Source organism: Ranitomeya variabilis, chromosome 4, assembly GCF_051348905.1.
Source record: "Ranitomeya variabilis isolate aRanVar5 chromosome 4, aRanVar5.hap1, whole genome shotgun sequence".
NCBI classification, from domain to species: Eukaryota; Metazoa; Chordata; class Amphibia; order Anura; family Dendrobatidae; genus Ranitomeya; species Ranitomeya variabilis.
In genome coordinates this window covers 383,231,547-383,256,589 of record NC_135235.1, presented here as the reverse complement: position 1 = coordinate 383,256,589, position 25,043 = coordinate 383,231,547, and the positions used below count along the sequence as shown (strand labels likewise).

The window sequence follows — 25,043 nt, the reverse complement described above, 5'->3', positions numbered from 1 at the left end:
CATTAATCGGGTCCGATGCGCCCTGCTGGTGCATTTGTTTGGAGGCTTCAGCAGGTAACCATCTCTGCTTTTTTCTCTGTCATGTTACGTTTGCAGAGCCCCTGATGTGCCTAAACAGTAGGAACCCCGAACAATTGACCCCATTTTGGAAACTAGAGCCCCCAAGGAACTTATCTCGATGTCTGGTGAGCTCTTTGAAACCCCAAGTGCTTCACAGAAGTTTATAACGCAGAGCCGTGAAAATAAAAAATAATTTTTCTTTCCTCAAAAATTATTTTTTAGCCTGCAATTTTTTATTTTTACAAGGGTAGCAGGAGAAATTGGACCCCAAAAGTTGTTGTCCAGTTTGCCTTGAGTATGCTGATACCCCATGTGGGGGTAAACCACTGTTTGGGTGCATGGCAGAGCTCGGAAGGGAAATAGTGACGTTTTGAAATACAGACTTTGATGGAATGGTCTGCGGTTGTCATGTTACGTTTGCAGAGACCCTGATGTGCCTAAACAGTAGAAAACCCCCACAATTGACCCCATTTTGCAAACTAGAGCCCCTAAGGAACTTATCTAGATGTGTGGTGAGCACTTTGAACCCCCAAGTGCTTCACAGAAGTTTATAACGCAGAGCCGTGAAAATAAAAAATCATTTTTCTATCCTCAAAAATTATATTTAGCCTGCAATTTTTTATTTTTACAAGGGTAACAGGAGAAATTGGACCCCAGAAGTTGTTGTCCAGTTTGCCTTGAGTATGCTGATACCCCATATGTGGGGGTAAACCACTGTTTGTGTGCATGGCAGAGCTCGGAAGTGAAGTAGTGACTTTTTGAAATACAGACTTTGATGGAATGGTCTGCGGTTGTCATGTTACGTTTGCAGAGCCCCTGATGTGCCTAAACAGTAGAAACCCCCCACAAGTGACCCCATTTTGGAAACTAGACCCACCAAGGAACTTATGTAGTTGTGAGGTGAGCACTTTGAACCCCCAACTGCTTCACAAAAGTTTATAACGCAGGGCAATGAAAATAAAAAATCATTTTTTTCCTAAAAAATGATTTTTTAGCCCGCAATTTTTTATTTTCACAAGGGTACCACAAGAAACTGAACTCCAATAGTTGTTGTCCAGTTTGTCCTGAGTACGCTGATGCCCAATATGTGGGGGTAAACCACTGTTTGGGCACACGTTGGGGCTCGGAAAGGAAGTAGTGACGTTTTGAAATGCCGACTTTGATGGAATGGTCTGCGGCCGTCACAATGCGTTTGCAGAGCCCCTGATGTTCCTAAACAGTAGAAACCCACGACAAGTGACCCCATTTTGGAAACTGGACCCCCCAAGGAACTTATCTAGATTTGTTATGAGCACTTTGAACCCCCAAGTGCTTCGCTGAATTTTATAACACAGAGCCGTGAAAATAAAAAATCTTTTTTTCCCCACAAAAATAATTTTTTAGCCCCCATTTTTTTATTTTTCCAAGGGTAACAGGAGAAATTAGACCCCCAAAATTGTTGTCCAATTTTCCTGAGTACGCTTATGCCCCATATGTGGGGGTAAACCACTGTTTGGGCACACGTTGGGGCTCGGAAAGGAAGTAGTGACATTTTGAAATGCATACTTTGATGGAATGGTCTGCGGTTGTCATGTTACGTTTGCAGAGCCCGTGATGTGCCTAAACAGTAGAAACCCCCCACAAGTGACCCCATTTTCGAAACTAGACCCGCCAAGGAACTTATCTAGATGTGTGGTGAGCACTTTGAACCCCCAAGTGTTAGGGTTGGCGGAACGCACCGAATATATTTATTAGATGGGATTGGTGCGTTCGCAACCCGGGATCCACCGTGCAGGAAAGAACCTGCTGCTAAGTAATTGGCGGCACTATATGGTGGTATGAACCAGCTCTGTTAGCTTCACAGAGCGGCCAGGAAAGCAAACCTCTGTGCCCTGTTAAACTTTCACAGAGGCACAGGCTAACTACCCAAATGAGAGCAGTCAGTGGTCATGCATGCACACAAAACTCCTCGCCGGAGGTGCCAGCATTCTAGGGGCTTATTTCAGCCAGGTCCCTGAATACACACAAACACAATCTCCTCGCCGGAGGTGCCAGCATTCTAGGGGCTTATTTCAGCCGGGTCCCTGAACACATACAAACACATGACCACACTGGCGCAAAGCACATAACTTAGGAAGATACTAGCGCATGGCCGTGTGGCCATGCGAGCCTTAAATAGCTGCTGCACGTACAGGACCTTCCTAGAAGGACCAATGAGAGGCTGCTACAGAGCCTGCGCACCTACAGGACCTTCCTAGAAGGACCAATAGATTTGGCTGCAGTACGTGAGCATGTGACCTTTGATCTCCACTGAGAGATCTTACCCTGGGCATGCTCAGTGTGTGCAAAGCAGGACTTAGTCCCAAAAAAGCCTGCTCGCCGCAGATCAGTGCAGGGTACAATAGCAGAGCCTGGAGAGGCAGCAGTAACCCTTTGCACAGTATCAGTCTTAGTGAGACGCTGGGACCGACGTCTCCGCTGAGCAGGCTCCACTGCGGCCGATGCAGAATGGGAGACCGCAGCAGACACGGATCGAGATTCCCCCTGTGCAGCAGAGGAAACTCGACTCCTAACACCATGTGCTTCACAAAAGTTTATAACGCATGGCAATGAAAACAAAAAATCAATTTTTTATTTTCACAAGGGTAGCACGAGAAAATGAACCCCAATAGTTGTTGTCCAGTTTGTCCTGAGTACGCTGATGCCCAATATGTGGGGGTATACTACTGTTTGGGCACACATTGGGGCTCGGAAAGGAAGTAGTGACGTTTTGAAATGCAGACTTTGATGGAATGGTCTGCGGGCGTCACGATGCGTTTGCAGAGCCCATGATGTTTCTAAACAGTAGAAACCCGCGACAAGTGACCCCATTTTGGAAACTAGACCCCCCAAGGAACTTATCTAGATTTGTGGTGAGCACTTTGAACCCCCAAGTGCTTCGCTGAATTTTATAACGCAGAGCCGTGAAAATAAAAAATCTTTTTTTCCCCCACAAAAATAATTTTTTAGCCCCCATTTTTTTATTTTTCCAAGGGTAACAGGAGAAATTAGACCCCCAAAATTGTTGTACAATTTTCCTGAGTACGCTTATGCCCCATATGTTTGGGTAAACCACTGTTTGGGCACACGTCGGGGCTCGGAAGAGAGGGAGCACCATTTGACTTTTCGAATGCAAGATTGGCTGGAATCAATGATGGCGCCATGTCGTGATTGGAGACCCGCTGATGTGCATAGACAGTGGAAACCCATCAATTCTAACTCCAACACTAACCCCAACACACCCCTAACTCTAATCCCAACTCTAACCATAACAGTAATCACAACCCTAACCCCAACACACCCCTAACCACAACCCTAACCCCATCACAACCCTATGTAATAATTATAGGGGATAATTCAGGAGACTCTTTGCGTGGAACAAGACAACAGGACACAGTTTTATAAGTGGTAAAGTTTATATTATCACACGGTGATTCAAGCAGGTGCAGAGAGAAACTCAAGTCCACAACACTTGGTGCAAATAATAAACGCAGCTTAGCAGTCAATAGGAAACTTCAGAGGTAGATGCAAACAAACAGAAAGTCTATGAAGCACAGTTATACTTGAGGAAACTTGACACGAATAGATCCTTGACTTAGTCCAGACACAGATAGATATGCTATAAGGCAGTTCAAATCATATCTTAGCTCAACCAGGGAGGCCTGGTTAATAGTCTCAGGTTTTGCAGAGCAGAAACAGCTTACATGTCCAGCAAATGCAGATGGAAGTAACACGAGCAGCAGATGAAGGAGGATTACTGAACACTGGTGTATGCAGCAGGAACTCAGAGCAGAGTGGCAGGATCTCCAACACAGGTTCACAGGAGCAGGTGCAGGTGCAAGGCCAGGGATTAATCAGGAGCTGGATGCAAAGCAGAATAATCTAGCACAGACTGAAGGCTGGGGTGGAGTTTTATAGCAGGAAGACAAGTGCACATGAGACCAAAGATGCCATGTTGGAAAATGGCAGTATTGCACAAAAGGTAAAAAATGTTCAGAGTCCTGACATTACTCCCTCCTTAGAAGCGGCCTCAGGACGATCCTGGACCTGGTTTCTCAGGGAATCTCTGATGAAAACGAGAAATCTTCTGTTGGGCATTGATGTTTTCCACAGGTTCCCAAGAGTCTTCCTCAGGGGGATATCCCTGCCATCTTATCAGATATTGGAGCCGATTCCTGCAAATCCTGGAATCAATAATTTCCTCCACCACGAATTGTTCTTGCCCATCAATCACCACAGGGTGCGGAGGTGGCACAACACATCCCTGGAAGGTATTAGGAGATACAGGCTTTAGTAAAGATACATGAAAAACTGGGTGTACCTTCATTGTCCTAGGTAGCTTCAGCCGGCAAGCCACAGAGCTCACAATACCGTTGATTTTGAAAGGGCCAATGAATTTCTGTCCAAGTTTTTGTGAAGGAACATTTAACTTCAGATTCTTAGTTGCTAACCACACGGAATCTCCTACCTTGAACATGGGTGCAGGTTTACGGAATCTATCAGCCGATCTCTTATAACGTTCTTGAGCCGTGGTCAGGGATTCCTTCAGAACCTCCAGATTTTGTCTCATCGCAGTCAGCCTTTCCTCCACTGCTGGAACCGGAGAATTAATTGGAGACCTAGGTAAAATACACGGATGATAACCCAGATTGGCAAAGAAAGGTGTAAATTTAGTGGAGGCGCTCTGAGAATTATTATATGAAAATTCGGCTAGCGGCAACAACTCCAACCAATCATCCTGGAGATGGCTGACATAGCATCTTAGATATTGTTCCAGCGTCTGGTTGGTACGCTCAGTCTGACCATTTGTCTGGGGTTAGTAAGCAGAAGAGAGACAGACATTAATATTGAGTGCAGAGCAAAACCCCTTCCAGAATCTTGAAGTGAACTGTACTCCACGTTCAGAGATGATCTCATCCGGCACCCCATGCAACCGAAAGACATTCTGTATAACCAAGTTCACTGTATCTTTAGCAGAGGGGAGGCCGGTGCACGGAACAAAATGAGCAGCTTTAGTCAGGTGATCAACTACCACCATGATTGTATTCATGCCCCCCGATGTAGGCAGCTCCACAATAAAGTCCATTGATATAGACCCCCAAGGGCGGGATGGAACAGGTAATGGTTGTAGAAGACCCGTAGGTGCCACATGAGGAGTCTTGTAATGGGCACATACCTCGCAAGAGAGAATATAGTCCTTGGTATCCTTCAGGCAAGTTGGCCACCAGAAGAATCGGCTCAGGAACTCTTGTGTCTTCTGTACCCCCCTGTGACCAGCCAACTTGGAGTCATGTACCAACTTGAGGATCTGCAGACGGACGACCTCCGGGACGTAGATACATCGATCTCTGAACCACATGCCACCCTTAAAGACAAGATTAATATCCACAGGTGGGTTGGCCAGAAATACATCACCTTCATAGGCCTCCCTGCACTCCTTCCACAAGTCCTGATTGTGGATAACTCCGATGAAATTGGCATCAGATAGAATGGTCTTGGACGGGGCTCCAGGTACGGAATCCTCAGCATCGATTCGGGATAAAGCATCAGCCTTCCCATTACGAGAACCTGGACGGTACGAGATAACAAAGTTAAATTGATTTAAGAATTATTTCCAACGAGCCAGACGAGGAGAAAGACATCTAGCGGATCTAAGGAACTCTAGATTGCGATGGTCAGTTAGCACTATAATCTGTTGTGCAGCTCCTTGCAGATGATGCCTCCATTCTTTGAAAGCCGCAATAATAGCCAGCAATTCCTTGTATCCCACATCGTAATTCTTCTCTGCTGAGGTTAGTCTACGGGAAAAGAAAGCACAAGGATGTAGCAGACCCTTCTCTCCAGTTCTTTGGGAGAGAATAGCCCCCAAAGCATTATCAGAAGCATCCACCTCCACAATGAAAGGATGTGTTGGATCTGGGTGTATCAACAGCGGTGCTGATGTGAAACAGATCTTCAGCCGATCAAAAGCTTCTTGAGCCTGTGATGACCACATAAAGGGCTTTTCCTTCTTTGTCAAGGAAGTACTGGGACGGACAATATCAGAAAAATTTCGAATGAAGCGTCTGTAGAAATTTGCAAAACCAATAAAACTTTGGACCTCCTTAACGTTCTTGGGTGCCGGCCAGTCAAGGATAGCCTGAATCTTACCAGATTCCATGTTCAGCCCCTGGGGAGAGATGATATAACCCAAGAACTGTATCTCAGAATGATGGAACTCCCATTTCTCCGGCTTGATATACAGTTGGTTCTCTTTCAGACGTCTTAAAACAGTTTTGACATGTTCTTCATGTTCCTGTAGAGAGTCAGAAAAGATTAGTATATCGTCCAAATAGACCACCACAAACTGGTCCAACAAATCTCTGAAGATGTCATTAACAAGGTGTTGAAATGCTGCAGGGGCGTTACAAAGCCCGAAGGGCATCACAAGAGATTCAAAGTGTCCATACCGGCATCTGAACGCTGTCTTCCACTCATCCCCTGGACGAATATGCACCAAATTATAAGCCCCACGAAGATCCAGCTTAGAGAACACCTTAGCGTGGCGGACTCTTTCCAGTAATTTGGGATTCAGAGGCAAAGGGTAACGGTTTCGTACTATTACCTTATTGAGTTCCCGATAGTCAACACAGGGTCTCAGGGTGCCATCCTTCTTCTTTACAAAAAAAATGGGTGCCCCTGCTGGTGAGGAAGAAGGACGTATGAAGCCTTTGGCCAGATTTTCATCAATATACTCCTTTAAGGCTTGAAGCTCAGGTGCCGTCAAAGGGTATAGGTGACCAAAAGGAATATCTGCCCCAGGAAGCAACTCAATGGAACAGTCATAATGCCTGTGTGGAGGAAGTTGATCTGCATTCTTCTTGTCACAGAGGTCAGAGAACTCTTTATATGCTGGAGGTAAAGAAGATACCTGTACATGTGGTTCCGTAGCCGTGGACTCAGGGACAGCTTCTGTTAACGCTGAGTTGCTCCTTGTTGGAAAGATAATCTCCTTTGTCTCCCAGTTGATAATTGGGTTCTGAGAACGCAACCAAGGAATGCCTAAAATGACAGGAAAATGAGGAGAAGAAATTAGCAAGAAAGAAAGTTGCTCCTGATGATTAGGCTCCAACAAAATTTCAAGGAGTACGGTCTCCTGATCCACAGGCCCAGAGATTAAAGGTGACCCATCCACTGTTTCCATGGTAATTGGAGAGGCTCTTTGCTGAATTTTAATACCATGTTCCTTGGCAAATGCGATATCCATGAAATTGCCACCTGCACCAGAGTCATCATCATAGCTGCAAGAACCAAAAAACAACAAGGATCCCTAAAATGTAACTTTTATTATACAATAATAAAAAACTCTTTCCAGACAAATAGAAGAAATAATATTGGGGCAATAATTTGTGTACCTAAAGAGCCCTAGGAAAAAACTAAACTTAGTTCTACCTGGCAGTGGGGGTAGGCACCCTACTTTACTGCGGTGGGCGCCCCCACTCAACGTCGACTCGCCCTCAAAAATCCCTAGGATTCCCTGATTATGGAACCCTAAAAAGGCCCTAAAAGAACCCTATGGAAGGGCCCTACCTATCAGTGGGGGTTGGCACCCTAATGTAAAACGGTAGGCGCCCCCACTCACCGTCGACTAACCCTAGGGACCCTACAAAGTCCCTAAAATAGGGAAAGAATAAAGAAATGTCCCACAAACACCCAAAAACCAAAAATACAAAAATACAAAACGAGAAAAAAATGATAAGGAAAATAGACTGTATCTCAACTAATCCACACAAGGATCATTTGATTCAACATTGGGCATCTAGGATAAGACAAAATAAATCCTTATTAGCCCAAAAAAAGGAAAATGGGTGAACAAGATGTATTAATGATAAATTTGTTCAAGATGTCTCAAATACTCAGTTTCCAAAATAAAGGAGTGAAAAGATGATAGAAGTCTCAATCATATGAAGACATCATGATAACAGTAATAACAAATATCAGTAAAAAGTATCTACTCCTAAAAAAAGCGGAAACCAAGACAGGATGAAACCAGCAATAAATATTAGTAACAATCAGCACGTGCTCATGATATAACCTTAGGGCAGCATATAAAATTACTACTGCTCAAACATACATAATGCAGTAATCAATCCAGTATGTCACTCAAGCCTGGGATCCCAGAAAGACAATGCTTCCCAGATGGAGACATAATTATCACCATTGCCATAGAATAGATATCATAGCCTTAATACTCATCTGCAGGCTTCTCAAGGATTGTGTGCATCTCTGCAAAGATTCCAGTGTCACATCAAATGCTGGACATCCATCTCCCCAAGTATTACCCGACGTGTTTCCCCCCCATTTGTATAACGGGGGTTCATCAGGGGTACAGTGGCCGTAGTAAAGATAGAGGCTATCAGTGAGAGTGAGAACAGTGAGAACAGTGAGAGTTCTTTTCCTTCATCTCCTTGGGGGGTGAAGTCATAGAAAGTGAATGGAATACAGCGTTTAAAGGCAGGCTACATTCAGAGATGTCAGATTCATCATCACAGTTGTCATACTCCCCTATTGCTGCTAGCACCTTGTTAGGCCGTCTAGGAAACTTAGGACAATTGATCAAGAAGTGGTCAGACTGGCCGCAGTAGAAACATAGACTTTCACGAAGGCGATGCTCCCGGCGCTCATTGATCTCGCGTCTCTGAACGGAATCAATTTGCATGGGCACCTCCTCCACTTCCCGAGATGTTTTACCTGCAGGCTCTTTGGAAGGAAGGGAAAAGTTAGAAATACAGTTATATGCAGCAAATTTCTCCTGCCTACGTTCAGTAAGGCGAATGTCTATGCGCACACAATGCTGTATAAATGTCTCTAGTTTTTGTGGTGACTCTGAGCGAGCTAGTTCATCTTTTATAATACTAGACAAACCCCTTTTAAAAATAGGCAATTGTGCATAACTGTCTCAATTGGTATCTACCGCCAATCTCCTGAATTCAATGGCATACTCAATAACAGAACGTTTAGCCTGGCGTAAAGACAACAAAGCAGATTCAGCAGTTGCACGGCGATTAGGGTCATCAAACATTAATGCCATAGTGGCCTAGAAATCATCCAAGTCATTTATCCGTGGGTCACGAGACTCAATCATCGGATTCGCCCAGGCGAGCGCTCGTGAGGTCAGTAGCATTATTACACACAATACTTTGGATCTATCAGTAGGAAAACGGTCAGCATGCACATCAAAATATAGCATACATTGATTCACAAAGCCACGAAATTTGTCGCGATCACCATTAAATCTGAATGGGGGCAACTTAGGTGGGCTAGCTGGTGGCGGTTGCCCAGAGGGTAAAGTCACTTGTGCAGCTATTTGCGTGCTTATGTCCTGAAAAGCCCGTCCATACTGGGACTCTATGCCAGCAAGTTTGTTTTCCTGGGCTGCCATGCGATTGCTTAAGTCCTGCAAAGTTTTTCCAAACACTTGTTGATTGTGTTCAAAGCTTCCAAACTTCTTTTGCAGACCTTCCACATCTTTCTGCAGTGATCTAATTATGGAAAACACCTGCTCTAATCTGCTCTCTGCAGTCATTGTTCCAGCAGTCTCTTTTTTTTATGGCTAGATTATCCTGTAATAATTATAGGGGATAATTCAGGAGACTCTTTGCGTGGAACAAGACAACAGGACACAGTTTTATAAGTGGTAAAGTTTATATTATCACACGGTGATTCAAGCAGGTGCAGAGAGAAACTCAAGTCCACAACACTTGGTGCAAATAATAAACGCAGCTTAGCAGTCAATAGGAAACTTCAGAGGTAGATGCAAACAAACAGAAAGTCTATGAAGCAACAGTTATATTTGAGGAAACTTGTCACGAATAGATCCTTGACTTAGTCCAGACACAGATAGATATGCTATAAGGCAGTTCAAATCATATCTTAGCTCAACCAGGGAGGCCTCGTTAATAGTCTCAGGTTTTGCAGAGCAGAAACAGCTTACATGTCCAGCAAATGCAGATGGAAGTAACACGAGCAGCAGATGAAGGAGGATTACTGAACACTGGTGTATGCAGCAGGAACTCAGAGCAGAGTGGCAGGATCTCCAACACAGGTTCACAGGAGCAGGTGCAGGTGCAAGGCCAGGGATTAATCAGGAGCTGGATGCAAAGCAGAATAATCTAGCACAGACTGAAGGCTGGGGTGGAGTTTTATAGCAGGAAGACAAGTGCACATGAGACCAAAGACGCCATGTTGGAAAAGGGCAGTAATGCACAAAAGGTAAAAAATCTTCAGAGTCCTGACACCCTAACCCTAATCCCAACCCTAACCCAATCCCAACCCTAACCCCAACACACAACCAACCCTAATCCCAACCCTAACCATAACCCTAACCACAAGCCTAACCCTAACCTCAACACACCCCTAACCCTAATCTTAACCCTAATTCCAACCCTAACCCTAATTCCAACCCTAACTCTAGTTCCAGCCCTAACCCTAAGGCTATGTGCCCATGTTGCGGAATTGTGTTCGGTTTTTCTGCACCGTTTTTGAAAAATCCACAGGTAAAATGCACCGCGTTTTACTTGCGGATTTACTGCGGATTTACAGTGTTTTTTGTGCAGATTTCACCTGCAGATTCCTGTTGAGGAACAGGTGTAAAACGTTGCAGAATCCGCACAAATAATTGACATGTTGCGGAAAATACAACGCAGCGTTTCCGAACGGTATTTTCCGCACCATGGGCACAGCGGATTTGGTTTTCCATAGGTTTACATGGTACTGTAAACGTGATGGAAAACTGCCACGAATCCGCAGCGGCCAATCCGCTGCGTATCCGCATCCAAATCCACACCGTGTGCACATAGCCTAATTCTAACCCTAATTGCAACCCTAGCCCTAACCCTAACCCTAATCCTAACCCTAGCCCTAACCCTAGCCCTAACCCTAACCCTAGTTCTAGCCCTAACCCTAGTGGAAAAATAAATATAAATATATTTTATCTATTTCATTATTTTCCCTACCTATGGGGGTGATAAGGAGGGGCTTTATTGTTGTGAATTTGCTTTTTGCTCCCTCTAGTGGTTACTAGTTTTTTGACTCTGGTTTTTCTGTCATTCCTTTTATCCGCACCTGGGTCGTTAGTTAGGGGTGTTGCTATATAAGCTCCCTGGACCTTCAGTTCAATGCCTGGCAACGTAGTTATCAGAGCTAGTCTGCTGTGCTCTTGTCTACTGATCCTGGTTCCAGTTATATCAGCTAAGTCTGCCTTTTGCTTTTTGCTATTTGTTTTGGTTTTGTATTTTTGTCCCGCTTGTTCCAAATCTATATCCTGACCTTTGCTGGAAGCTCTAAGGGGGCTGGTGTTCTCCCCCCGGACCGTTAGACGGTTCGGGGGTTCTTGAATTTCCAGTGTGGATTTTGATAGGGTTTTTGTTGACCATATAAGTTACCTTTCTTTATTCTGCTATCAGTAAGCGGGCCTCTCTGTGCTAAACCTGGTTCATTTCTGTGTTTGTCATTTCCTCTTACCTCACCGTCATTATTTGTGGGGGGCTTCTATCCAGCTTTGGGGTCCCCTTCTCTGGAGGCAAGAAAGGTCTATGTTTTCCTCTACTAGGGGTAGCTAGATTCTCCGGCTGGCGCGTGTCATCTAGAATCAACGTAGGAATGATCCCCGGCTACTTCTAGTGTTGGCGTTAGGAGTAGATATATGGTCAACCCAGTTACCACTGCCCTATGAGCTGGATTTTTGTATTCTGCAGACTTCCACGTTCCTCTGAGACCCTCGCCATTGGGGTCATAACAGTTTGCCAGGCCAGTATTAAATGTTTAATGCATTGCAGAAGAGGGATTATAAGAAAGAAGATTCTGAGTTTTTTTTTTTCTTTTTCCCCTTTACCTCAGAGTGGCTATGCTTGCTGCAGACATGAATGTCCAGACCTTGATTACAAGTGTGGACCAGCTGGCTACTCGTGTGCAGGGCATACAAGACTATGTTATCAGAAATCCTAGGTCAGAACCTAAAATACCGATTCCTGAACTGTTTTCCGGAGACAGGTTTAAGTTTAGGAATTTCGTGAATAATTGTAAATTGTTTTTGTCCCTGAGACCCTGTTCATCTGGAGATTCTGCTCAGCAAGTAAAAATTGTTATTTCGTTCTTACGGGGCGACCCTCAGGATTGGGCTTTTTCGCTGGCGCCAGGAGATCCGGCATTGGCTGATCTTGATGCGTTTTTTCTGGCGCTCGGTTTACTTTATGAGGAACCCAATCTTGAGATTCAGGCAGAAAAGGCCTTGCTGGCTATGTCTCAGGGGCAGGACGAGGCTGAAGTGTATTGCCAAAAATTTCGGAAATGGTCCGTGCTGACACATTGGAACGAGTGTGCACTGGCCGCTAATTTTAGAAATGGCCTTTCTGAAGCCATTAAGAATGTTATGGTGGGTTTTCCCATTCCCACAGGTCTGAATGATACTATGGCACTGGCTATTCAAATTGACCGGCGGTTGCGGGAGCGCAAAACCGCAAATTCCCTCATGGTGTTGTCTGAACAGACACCTAATTCGGTGCAATGTGATAGAAAAACCGCAAATTCCCTCATGGTGTTGTCTGAACAGACACCTGATTTAATGCAATGTGATAGAATCCTGACTAGAAATGAGCGGAAAATTCATAGACGCCGGAATGGCTTGTGCTACTACTGTGGTGATTCTACACATGTTATCTCAGCATGCTCTAAACGTATAGCTAAGGTTGTTAGTCCTGTCACCGTTGGTAATTTGCAACCTAAATTTATTCTGTCTGTAACTTTGATTTGCTCACTGTCATCTTATCCTGTCATGGCGTTTGTAGATTCAGGTGCTGCCCTGAGTCTCATGGATCTCTCATTTGCTAAGCGCTGTGGTTTTACTCTTGAACCATTAGAAAATCCTATTCCTCTTAGGGGTATTGATGCTACACCATTGGCAGCAAATAAACCGCAGTATTGGACACAGGTTACCATGTGCATGACTCCTGAACACCGCGAGGTGATACGTTTCCTGGTTTTACATAAAATGCATGATTTGGTTGTTTTAGGGCTGCCATGGTTACAGACCCATAATCCAGTCCTGGACTGGAAGGCTATGTCAGTCTCAAGTTGGGGCTGTCGTGGTATTCATGGGGATTCCCTGCCTGTGTCTATTGCTTCTTCTACGCCTTCGGAAGTTCCGGAGTATTTGTCTGATTATCAGGATGTCTTCAGTGAGTCTGAGTCCAGTGCACTGCCTCCTCATAGGGACTGTGACTGTGCTATAGATTTGATCCCAGGCAGTAAATTTCCTAAGGGAAGACTGTTTAATCTGTCGGTACCTGAACATACCGCTATGCGTTCATATATCAAGGAGTCTCTGGAGAAAGGACATATTCGTCCGTCTTCTTCCCCTCTTGGTGCGGGATTCTTTTTTGTGGCAAAAAAGGACGGATCTTTGAGACCTTGTATTGATTATCGGCTTTTAAATAAGATCACTGTCAAATTTCAGTATCCTTTACCGCTGTTGTCGGACTTGTTTGCCCGGATTAAGGGTGCCAAGTGGTTCACCAAGATAGACCTTCGTGGTGCGTACAACCTTGTGCGCATTAAGCAAGGTGATGAATGGAAAACCGCATTCAATACGCCCGAAGGTCATTTTGAGTACTTGGTGATGCCTTTTGGGCTCTCCAATGCGCCTTCAGTTTTTCAGTCCTTTATGCATGACATTTTCCGGAAGTATCTGGATAAATTTTTGATTGTTTATCTGGATGATATTTTGGTTTTTTCTGATAATTGGGATTCGCATGTGGAGCAGGTCAGGTTGGTCTTTAAAATTTTGCGTGAAAATTCTTTGTTTGTCAAGGGCTCAAAGTGTCTCTTTGGTGTACAGAAGGTTCCCTTTTTGGGGTTCATTTTTTCCCCTTCTGCTGTGGAGATGGACCCAGTCAAGGTCCGAGCTATTCTTGATTGGACTCAGCCCTCGTCAGTTAAGAGTCTTCAGAAGTTCTTGGGCTTCGCTAACTTCTACCGTCGTTTTATCGCTAATTTTTCTAGCATTGTGAAACCTTTGACGGATATGACCAAGAAGGGCTCCGATGTAGCTAACTGGGCTCCTGCTGCCGTGGAGGCTTTCCAGGAGTTGAAACGCCGGTTTACTTCGGCGCCTGTTTTGTGCCAGCCTGACGTCTCACTTCCCTTTCAGGTTGAGGTGGATGCTTCGGAGATTGGGGCAGGGGCCGTTTTGTCGCAGAGAGGCCCTGGTTGCTCTGTTATGAAACCTTGTGCCTTTTTCTCTAGGAAGTTTTCGCCTGCCGAGCGAAATTATGATGTGGGCAATCGGGAGTTGTTGGCCATGAAATGGGCATTTGAGGAGTGGCGTCATTGGCTCGAGGGTGCTAAGCATCGTGTGGTGGTCTTGACTGATCACAAAAATCTGATGTATCTCGAGTCTGCTAAACGCCTTAATCCGAGACAGGCCCGCTGGTCATTGTTTTTCTCCCGCTTTGATTTTGTTGTCTCGTATTTACCAGGTTCAAAGAATGTGAAGGCCGATGCTCTTTCTAGGAGCTTTGTGCCTGATGCTCCTGGAGTCGCGGATCCTGTTGGTATTCTTAAAGATGGAGTTATCTTGTCAGCTATTTCTCCGGATCTGCGACGTGTGTTGCAGAGATTTCAGGCTGATAGGCCTGAGTCTTGTCCACCTGACAGACTGTTTGTCCCGGATAAGTGGACCAGCAGAGTAATTTCCGAGGTTCATTCCTCGGTGTTGGCAGGTCACCCGGGAATCTTTGGCACCAGAGATCTGGTGGCCAGGTCCTTTTGGTGGCCTTCCTTGTCAAGGGATGTGCGGTCATTTGTGCAGTCCTGTGGGACTTGTGCTCGAGCTAAGCCTTGCTGTTCTCGTGCCAGCGGTTTGCTCTTGCCCTTGCCTGTCCCGAAGAGACCTTGGACACATATCTCCATGGATTTCATTTCTGATCTTCCGCTATCTCAGGGCATGTCCGTTATCTGGGTGATATGTGATCGCTTCTCCAAGATGGTCCATTTGGTTCCTTTGCCTAAGCTGCCTTCCTCTTCCGATCTGGTTCCTGTGTTTTTCCAGAACGTGGTTCGTTTGCACGGCATCCCTGAGAATATTGTGTCAGACAGAGGATCCCAGTTCGTTTCCAGGTTCTGGCGATCCTTTTGTAGTAGGATGGGCATTGATTTGTCGTTTTCGTCTGCTTTCCATCCTCAGACTAATGGACAGACGGAGCGAACCAATCAGACTTTGGAGGCTTATTTGAGGTGTTTTGTCTCTGCTGATCAGGACGATTGGGTGACATTCTTGCCGTTGGCTGAGTTTGCCCTTAATAATCGGGCTAGTTCCGCCACCTTGGTTTCGCCTTTTTTCTGCAACTCTGGTTTCCATCCTCGCTTTTCTTCGGGGCATGTGGAGCCTTCTGACTGTCCTGGGGTGGATTCTGTGGTGGATAGGTTGCAGCAGATCTGGAATCATGTGGTGGACAATTTGAAGTTGTCACAGGAGAAGGCTCAGCGCTTTGCCAACCGCCGCCGCGGTGTGGGTCCCCGACTACGCGTTGGGGATTTGGTATGGCTTTCTTCCCGCTTTGTTCCTATGAAGGTCTCCTCTCCCAAATTTAAACCTCGTTTTATTGGGCCTTACAAGATATTGGAAATCCTTAATCCTGTATCTTTTCGTCTGGATCTTCCTGTGTCGTTTGCTATTCACAATGTATTTCATAGGTCCTTGTTGCGGCGGTACATTGTGCCTGTAGTTCCTTCTGCTGAGCCTCCTGCTCCGGTGTTGGTTGAGGGCGAGTTGGAGTACGTGGTGGAGAAGATCTTGGATTCTCGCCTCTCCAGGCGGAGGCTTCAGTACCTGGTCAAGTGGAAGGGCTATGGTCAGGAGGATAATTCCTGGGTGGTCGCCTCTGATGTTCATGCGGCCGATTTAGTTCGTGCCTTTCATGCCGCTCGTCCTGATCGCCCTGGTGGTCGTGGTGAGGGTTCGGTGACCCCTCACTAAGGGGGGGGTACTGTTGTGAATTTGCTTTTTGCTCCCTCTAGTGGTTACTAGTTTTTTGACTCTGGTTTTTCTGTCATTCCTTTTATCCGCACCTGGGTCGTTAGTTAGGGGTGTTGCTATATAAGCTCCCTGGACCTTCAGTTCAATGCCTGGCAACGTAGTTATCAGAGCTAGTCTGCTGTGCTCTTGTCTACTGATCCTGGTTCCAGTTATATCAGCTAAGTCTGCCTTTTGCTTTTTGCTATTTGTTTTGGTTTTGTATTTTTGTCCCGCTTGTTCCAAATCTATATCCTGACCTTTGCTGGAAGCTCTAAGGGGGCTGGTGTTCTCCCCCCGGACCGTTAGACGGTTCGGGGGTTCTTGAATTTCCAGTGTGGATTTTGATAGGGTTTTTGTTGACCATATAAGTTACCTTTCTTTATTCTGCTATCAGTAAGCGGGCCTCTCTGTGCTAAACCTGGTTCATTTCTGTGTTTGTCATTTCCTCTTACCTCACCGTCATTATTTGTGGGGGGCTTCTATCCAGCTTTGGGGTCCCCTTCTCTGGAGGCAAGAAAGGTCTATGTTTTCCTCTACTAGGGGTAGCTAGATTCTCCGGCTGGCGCGTGTCATCTAGAATCAACGTAGGAATGATCCCCGGCTACTTCTAGTGTTGGCGTTAGGAGTAGATATATGGTCAACCCAGTTACCACTGCCCTATGAGCTGGATTTTTGTATTCTGCAGACTTCCACGTTCCTCTGAGACCCTCGCCATTGGGGTCATAACATTTATTTACTATTTTTTTTATTTTGATCACTGTGATATAACCTATCACAGTGATCAAAATGTACCTGTGATGAATCTGCCGGCCGGCAGATTCGGTGGGCACACTGCGCATGCGCCCGCCATTTAGGAAGATGGTGTCGCCCATCGAAGATGCCGGACGGACACCGGGAGGGTCCCGGGACTCCAGAGGTACGGGAGGTGGGATCGGACAGCGGGGGGACACTGGAGGGGAAAGAAGGGGAGAGGAAATCAGCGGAGGACAGCGGAGCACAAAACAGAGGGGAGGAAAGACTGACAACGGTCGGTGGGGGGGTCAGATCACGGTCTCCAGCCATGGCCGATGATATTGCAGCATCGGCCATGGCTGGATTGTAATATTTCACCAAATTTCATAGGTGAAATATTACAAATTGCTCTGATTGGCTGTTGCACTTTCAACAGCCAATCAGAGCGATCGAAGCCACGTGGGGGCAAAGCCACCCCTCCTGGGCTAAAGTACCACTCCCCCTGTCCCTGCAGATCGGGTGAAATTGAAGTTAACGCTTTCACCCGATCTGCAGGAACACGATCCCTCCATGACGCCACATAGGCATCACAGGTCGGATTGGCACCAACTTTCATGACGCCTATGTGGCGTCACAGGTCGGGAAGGGGTTAGTAATAGCCCCCAGCTGTCGTCTTTGCCTTAGCTGGTTATTAAAAATTGGTGGGAGCCCACTTCATTTTTGGGGGGCGCCCCACATTTTTAATAACCAGCAAAGGCAAAGCAAACAGCTGGCGGCTGATATTAATAGTCTGGGAAAGTCCATGGATATTGCCCACTTCTCAGTATAACAAGACCAGCTCACATAAGTCTGCTTTTCCTTGGCAGGCTATTAAAATAGGGCGGACCCATGTCTTTTTTAAAATTATTTATTTATTTTATACTGTCCCTACACTAGTCAGAGCACAATGGCGGTGCCACCCATGATCCAGCGTTCATACAGGCCGGGTCACATGTTGAGATGGCTCAACACAGCCATGCCAATAGTTGGCATAGATGTGATGGCTCTGGAAGTTCCCACAAGCTGAAAGCTTATTGATTTGCTGCACTGGAGGAACAAGATGACTACTGTCTATGTATGCATATTTAAACGAGCATTCCAGAATTAGAAAAACATGGCTGCTTTAGGAAAGAAGCCCACCCCTGACCGTTTATTTTCAACTATCAGCAGTTTTTTGCTGTGTAATCTCACAGTAGCATGAAGTAGGGACAGAGACCCTGTGTCACGATACCCAGGTATTAATGCTGCAGGGGAAACTGCACCCAGCAGCAACGGAGCTGGACCAGAAACCGGATAAATAACATGAACACCAACGGGACCTTTTACATGAGACAGAGTGACCACGTAAAGCAAAAGGACCTACGATCATGTGACAGAGTGGGAGGCGGTCCGGGGGCGGAGCCAGACTCCAGGGAAACAGAGAAGGGACAAGCATAAAAGAATAGTGAAACAAACAGAGGTCTTAGCCAGGAGATTACAAGATACTAACAGGGAGAGTCAAAGAATAGTCAGAAGCCAAGCCAGAAGTCAGTAATCCAGGAAAACGAATAAAGCAAGTGACAGCAAGACACAAAGCAAGCCAGCACACACTTCAGAGGTCAAGCATACAGACTGCAGAAAAACCTATAGCTGACAAGGATACCAGGTTAGGAGCAAGTATAAATAGCCCTCCCATCTTGAAAGAGAGGCTAAGAACATTAACCCTGAGAGTACAGAACATAACCTTGTCCTAACCATGACACCCTGATTCCAAAAATATGTCACTCACCAGACTGTGTTTTATCAACAAGATATTAGCACCACAGGATCAGAGCTAGGTATGTGAATAACCCTACGCCTAGTACTTGATTGACAGCTTTCTGTGTTTTCTGATGATTGACCACAGATTCTCAATGGGTTTAAGATCTGGGGAGTGTCTTGTCCATGGAACCAAAATGTCAGTGCTTTATTCACTGAGCCACTTAGTTATAACGTTTGCCTTGAGACATGACACTCCACTTCTGGATAAAGAATTGTTCCTCACAAAATTGCTCCTGGATCATTGGGAGAATTTGCTACTGGATGATGATTAGATACCATTCTTTATTCATGGAAGTGTCCTTAGATTGTGAGTGAGTCTGTTCCTTGGCTTTACAGGGGCATGTATTGCAGCATATATAAAGAAATAGTTTCCCAACTGAAGCCACTTAGTGTTTTAACCCACTAGAATGTGCATTTTATATGTAGCATGAGTCCCCACATAGCCCCCTATATACAGTATGATCCCCCTGTGACAAAGTCACTGGTAAAGTGCTGGAGAGGAGATATGTTTTGCTGTGCTTAATGGCATCAGTGATGTAAAGCCAAGAGATTTTCCTCCACCACACTAAGTGCTGCGAGGGGTTTACAGCTAATTTGTTTAATGGGCTGGGTTTTATGTGGACATCCATGGAGTGGGTGGGAGGTTTTCCACCTTATCTCTACCCCAGGATGTGGTCTGGTTCTTAAATAGCTGGCCTCCACAGGCAGTAGATGTTCAGTATCTGGAGAGGAACACTCCAGAGAAGTGGTTATGCTGGAACCAACCTGAACTGTGTGTTCTGCTAACGGTGAGATGAAGGAACTGTGCTTTGTGCTACGATTTTGCTTTCTTTTGCTGTTTTGCCTACAGGGACGTGTTTGTTTTACTAAACCTTGGCTTATTTATACTATTTATAATAAATAAATAAAAGGAAGTTTTTAAAGAGACACTGTTCTCATGTCCACCTCCATGTACTGCTGAGTGAGCTGATCTACCACACCCCATACAGCACCCACTTCAAACAATATGAGCTCTCACACAGCACCCTCTACATAAAGTATGAGTCCATACACAGCCCCCTTATATAAATTATGGCATCATAATCTTGCCTTGCGCAGGCATGTACTATGGAGGACAGAGAATGAACTTCAATCCAATATTGCAGCCAGCATGCAGCCAGCGGGTAAGGAAAGGGTGAATCAAACACCCAAAAACCCCGCCTCTATGGCTGAAAATTGTTCCCTCCAAATTCAGGTGACAGAGTCCCTTTAAGTTAAAGGGGTCGAATAATATTGCACGCCCCACTTTTCAGTTTTTGATTTTCCACAAAAATTTTAAATAACCAATAAATTTCGTTCAATTCACAATTGTATTCCACTTGTTGTTGATTCTTCACCAAAAATTTGCATTTGGTATCTTTATGTTTGAAGCATGATATGTGGGAAAAGGTTGAAAAGTTCCAGGGAGCTGAATACTTTCGCAAGGCACTGTATATGGCAAAACGCATCAGGGCTGTTTTTGACCAGTAGCATGGGGATTTTATATTTATTACTATGCAATAAAGCTTAAAGACTGTATCCATGTTTCCTTATTTTTAATCTTAGAAAAAAGTTGCTCAGGCAATGGAAGTATTCTGCGCTTACTGGAAAAATGACATCCACGATTGGTAAATGCTGGTTTATTGTCAGCGCGTTTCAGAGTCACACCAACTCCTTCTTCAGGACACCATACAAAGAATCAATAACAGTACACCTACATGGTTAAATGCATGAAAAAAATAAAAAAGGAGCTAAGGAAAAGAGGCAGGTGTGTACATAGTCACATGTCGTGAGCCAGAATGAAACACATGAAAAAATATATATACGGTATATATATATACAGTATATATATATATATAATCATTAATTTAAGGAAATAATGAATGTACTTAAGAATAATGCGTTGGAGAGTGAAAATGTGGCAATATAGAGAGAGGAAAAAAGAAATTATAATAGCAACCCGGTGAGTGAAAGAAAGAAAACTTCTAAGGGTACCTTGTTATGCATATAGCTATTTAATGATGCCGGTATACGAAGTGAAGGAGAACACAGTAAATCTAGGAAAAACCCTGTGTTTAGAAAATTTCTGTGTTCTCCTTCACATCATTCTTTCTTTTTTTTTCCTCTCTCTATATTGGCACATTTTCACTCTCCAACACATTTTTCTTAAGTACATTCATTCTTTCCTTAAACAAAAGATAGGTATATATACACATTCAGGGCCACCATCAGGGCATTACGGTGGCAGGGTTCAGTTACACTCCCTTGCATGAGGGCCCGGGCCCGCATAACAATAGTTAAAGCCATGAGCCAATAGGAGACTGGCAGCTGACGTCAGCGTGCACGTCGCTGGCATCTGACATTATCGTCATTCGCTGGCGAGTGCGCGCTTTCAGCCAGAAAGGAAAATCGATCGCCCCATTATTGGGGCAGAATAGAGATGGGGCAGAATGGAGATAGAGGGCAGGGTGAAAGATATCGAGGTATGATTGGAGACATGGGGCAGGATTGGAGACATGTACACATTTATATTTTTTATGTGTTTCTGACTTACAACATGTGACTATGTACACCCTTACCTCTTTTTCTTAGCTCCCTTTTTGATTTTTTTTCATGCATTAAACCATGTATGTGGAGCGCCCCCAGACGCAGGGCCGCGGGACACTCAGCACCGGGCCTCTCTGTCTCAGTTCTGGAGTTGTCACGGTGGCTAGACCCGGTCCGTGACCCTGCTAACGGGCGTCCAATGAAAGTTGAGCTGACTAAGAATTATATAAATATCAATAAAATAAAAGCTGTAATTTAAAAATCCAGAAAGAAAAAACTGTAATACTGTAACATGTCAAAAGTATCTAATGAATCATATATTCATAAGTACACGAGGACATGCATAGAAATCATGGGGCCCCGTAGCAGAAGTCCTAATTGCCACCCCAAAAGTCCCCACATAGCCCCCTGCATGCAATATAAGCCCCCCACATAGCCTCTCTTTATACAGTGTGAGCCCTCACATAGTGTCCTATATACACTATGAGCACTCACATAGTCTCCCATATACAATATTAACCCCATGCCACACAGCCTCTCTATATACAATATGAGCCCCCACATTGCCTCCCAAATACAGTATAAGTCCCCACATAGCCTCCTATATATATGCACACATCCCATAAAAAAACACATATTTACCTTGCTTCTGTTCCCCCGGCACTCTGTTCTGGTCTCTAGTGCACTGAGTCTCCGTACAGCAGACACAATGTAATGATGTCATCACGTCTGCTGTCTCACATGCTGAATGGCTGTCCTCCACCAATGGATTTACCACTGACTGCATTCTGAGGATGCGGACTTAGGAGCGGATGGCAGTGGCGAGCAAGCAAGAGCATGGTGCTGCCACTGAGCAGCAGCTCCAGCCATCATATTAGGGGTGAGTTAATTAATTGATAATTTTGTACAGCCCCCGAATGATGGTATAAATATTCAAATGATCCTTGACAGAAAAAAATGTTAATTATCCCTAGTATAGTTAGTCAAAAGATTAAAACAATTTCACGATTTAACCCTGTGGGGATAGGGGTCTGTAATCCGGGGCGTAGCTATAATAGGTGCAGGGGTTGCAATCGCACACTGGCACAGCACACTGGGGGCTCTCAAATGGCCAATATGAACAGACAGTAATTAAAGACCTATGATTTTGTATTGAGGTCCACAAGCTTCAAGTTACGCTACTATCTGTAATTCATGTATCCAGAACAATTCAGAATTTTTTAAGGTTCAGTAAGGGTGAATAATGTGATCACCATTCATAACATTAGAGCACTGGCCACAACTCAAACATGGGTAAATACCTTTTTTGGATGTGAAAAGATATGTTTGTTGTGGACCAGGCCGTAAACTCCCGATATCGGCATTCACCAACAAGTCACTTAAATTCTGGGATCACTTGTTACAAATTATAGGTTGATTTCTACACCAGGTACCATAGGAAGAACCCTTGTAAAACAGGCCAGTGCTTGTAGTATAAGATGAAATCATACTTGTTGCTTATTTAGATTTTATGGTGCAAAACCCTTTTTCCTCCTCTCCTCATTTTCTGTGTGACATCATTTAATTACTTTCTCAAAGGCCTCATTCAGATGTCTGTTTTTCACATACATGTTCTATCCATGGTTTTCACGAATAGAACAAGTACTCATTATAATCTATGGGGCTGGGTATTTTTTTGGCTGACCTAGTGTCCGTGCATCATGGACATGTCCGTTTTGTACCGTGATCAATACTATATATATTATAAGTATCAAATCCATAAAATCTCAGACAGCACATGGATGACATCTGTTTGCAGTTCGTGTGCTGTCCATGATTAAAACTTCTAAGGATAGGAGAAGCTTTGTAATTTTGTTTATTTATATCCAAACATACGTAATCATTGATGAAAATTGATGGTAAAAACTGACACACGGACCAAACACTGAGGAAACTCCGATCTAAAACATTGATGACACTTGGACCATTTTTTTGAGTATTAGCAATCAAGATAAATTTATGGGCCCGTAATTAGCCCATTTTCGATAAATGTACGGTAAGTAGGTGTTATCACTTATCAGAAGTGTACTTCAGGGTCGCCATCAGGGCATTACTGCCCATACTGGCGTATGGGGCCCGGCAAGCAGCCACTCTTCTGCTCACCGGGCCCCAAGGGCAGGATCCTGCCGCTTCAGTGCACCCTGAGATGAACGATCAGTTAAAATCTGTTGCCGTGCGGGAGATTCCTGTCCCTGTCTGTTAGCTTATCCGTGTCTGAAGGCGGTTCATGCATTTGAGGATACAAGGTTACACAGTGTGGGATGCTATTATGGACACAGGTTAGGTGTTTTATTTGCAATGACATTTATGATCTAATGCAATTATGATCTAATACAACATGACGTGTGCAAGACCGTAGCTTAAAGTTAGACTACTTATTATCTTTTAATTCTCTAGTTATTGATATAATTCCGTTTAGTTTTTTTATTAATTCATTTATACAGTTCAATAGGTAACTTACAAAATATAATTGTGTCTGGTTGACACATAAAAAATGTGACTGTGGACTGTGTTGTTTTTGGTTACAGGTAGTCAGGGAGATTGTATTCATATCATTGATTATTGCCACCGTCTTGGAGTTGTGTGTGTCTATTGCCATCTCATCATTTGGATGTAGTTCTCTGATAGGGAATGCTGTCTCCCAACAGGTAAGAGGAGTGGCTTTGTTCAGAAAGAATGGGCACCATTGACATTTTGGTCCTGATTCATTAAGACTGGCATTTCGTACGCAAGTCTAAATGAGGGACATGCTGCAATAAGATGTGCCAAATTCATTAAGAGGTACTACCACCTAAAGGGGTTCCCAGACTTTGGCTTCAAGTCTGCAATCACTATATGTGACTGTAGACTTGTGAATCCTCATAGTGCATGCTGTCAAGATTCTCTGTGTTGACATCATCAATTTGCATACTTCTGGCCACATTCAGACTAAACGTGTCAGGCTTTGCTCAATTCACTTGTACTGAGGCCACACACATCGAGTTGGCATGTGACCACATGTATGCAAATTGAAAGAACATAGGCATAGAATGACTGCAGACTAGAATCCCAAGTCTGGACAAACACCTTTAATGAATTTTGTCCACCTTATCAGTCTCCTTCGCCTTTGTGCATCTTGCCAGAACTGTTGCTTCAGTTAAGGCTACTTTCACACTAGCGTCGTACGACGCACGTCGCAATGCGATGTGGCGACGTACCGACGCATACTGTGAAAGTGCCGCACAACGGAGGCAGCGGATGCAGTTTTTCAACGCATCCACTGCCCCATTGTGAGCTCCGGGGAGGAGGGGGCGGAGTTCCGGCCGCGCTTGCGTGGTCAGAAATGCTGGACACGACGCACCAAAAAACGTTACATGCAACTTTTTTTGTGCCGACGGTACGACGCAACACGACGCAACCATCGCACGACGGTTGAGACGTATTGCAATGCGTCGCTAATGTTAGTCTAAGGAGAAAAAACGCATCCTGCAAGCAATTTTGCAGGATGCATTTTTTTCTCCAAAACGACGCATTGCGACGTGCGTCGTACGACGCTAGTGTGAAAGTAGCCTAAGACCAGGAGTAACATTTTTGGTGCAAAATAACACTGCCAGTTTTGAAGAATTTGACGGGTGGGTCATTTTGGCAGAGCTGTCTGAAACTGGTCAAATACCAAAAATCAAATGTTTGATCAACTTCGTGTTGCACACAAAATTTTTGTGAATTTTCAAAGTGCTTTACGGGGCCTTTATTCTTAAAG

The 25,043-nt window shown here is 44.7% G+C and overlaps 1 protein-coding gene across 2 annotated transcripts in view; it reads left to right on the top strand.

The window, feature by feature from the left end:
- The window catches only part of LOC143768943 (membrane-spanning 4-domains subfamily A member 15-like), a 221,952-nt gene that overhangs the window by 153,286 nt on the left and 43,623 nt on the right, over positions 1–25,043 (top strand). For both annotated transcript variants that reach the window (XM_077257550.1, XM_077257549.1), the window contains exon 6: positions 23,833–23,952. In XM_077257550.1, coding sequence (XP_077113665.1) covers positions 23,833–23,952 — 120 coding nt within the window. The remainder of the gene's footprint in view (positions 1–23,832; positions 23,953–25,043) is intronic.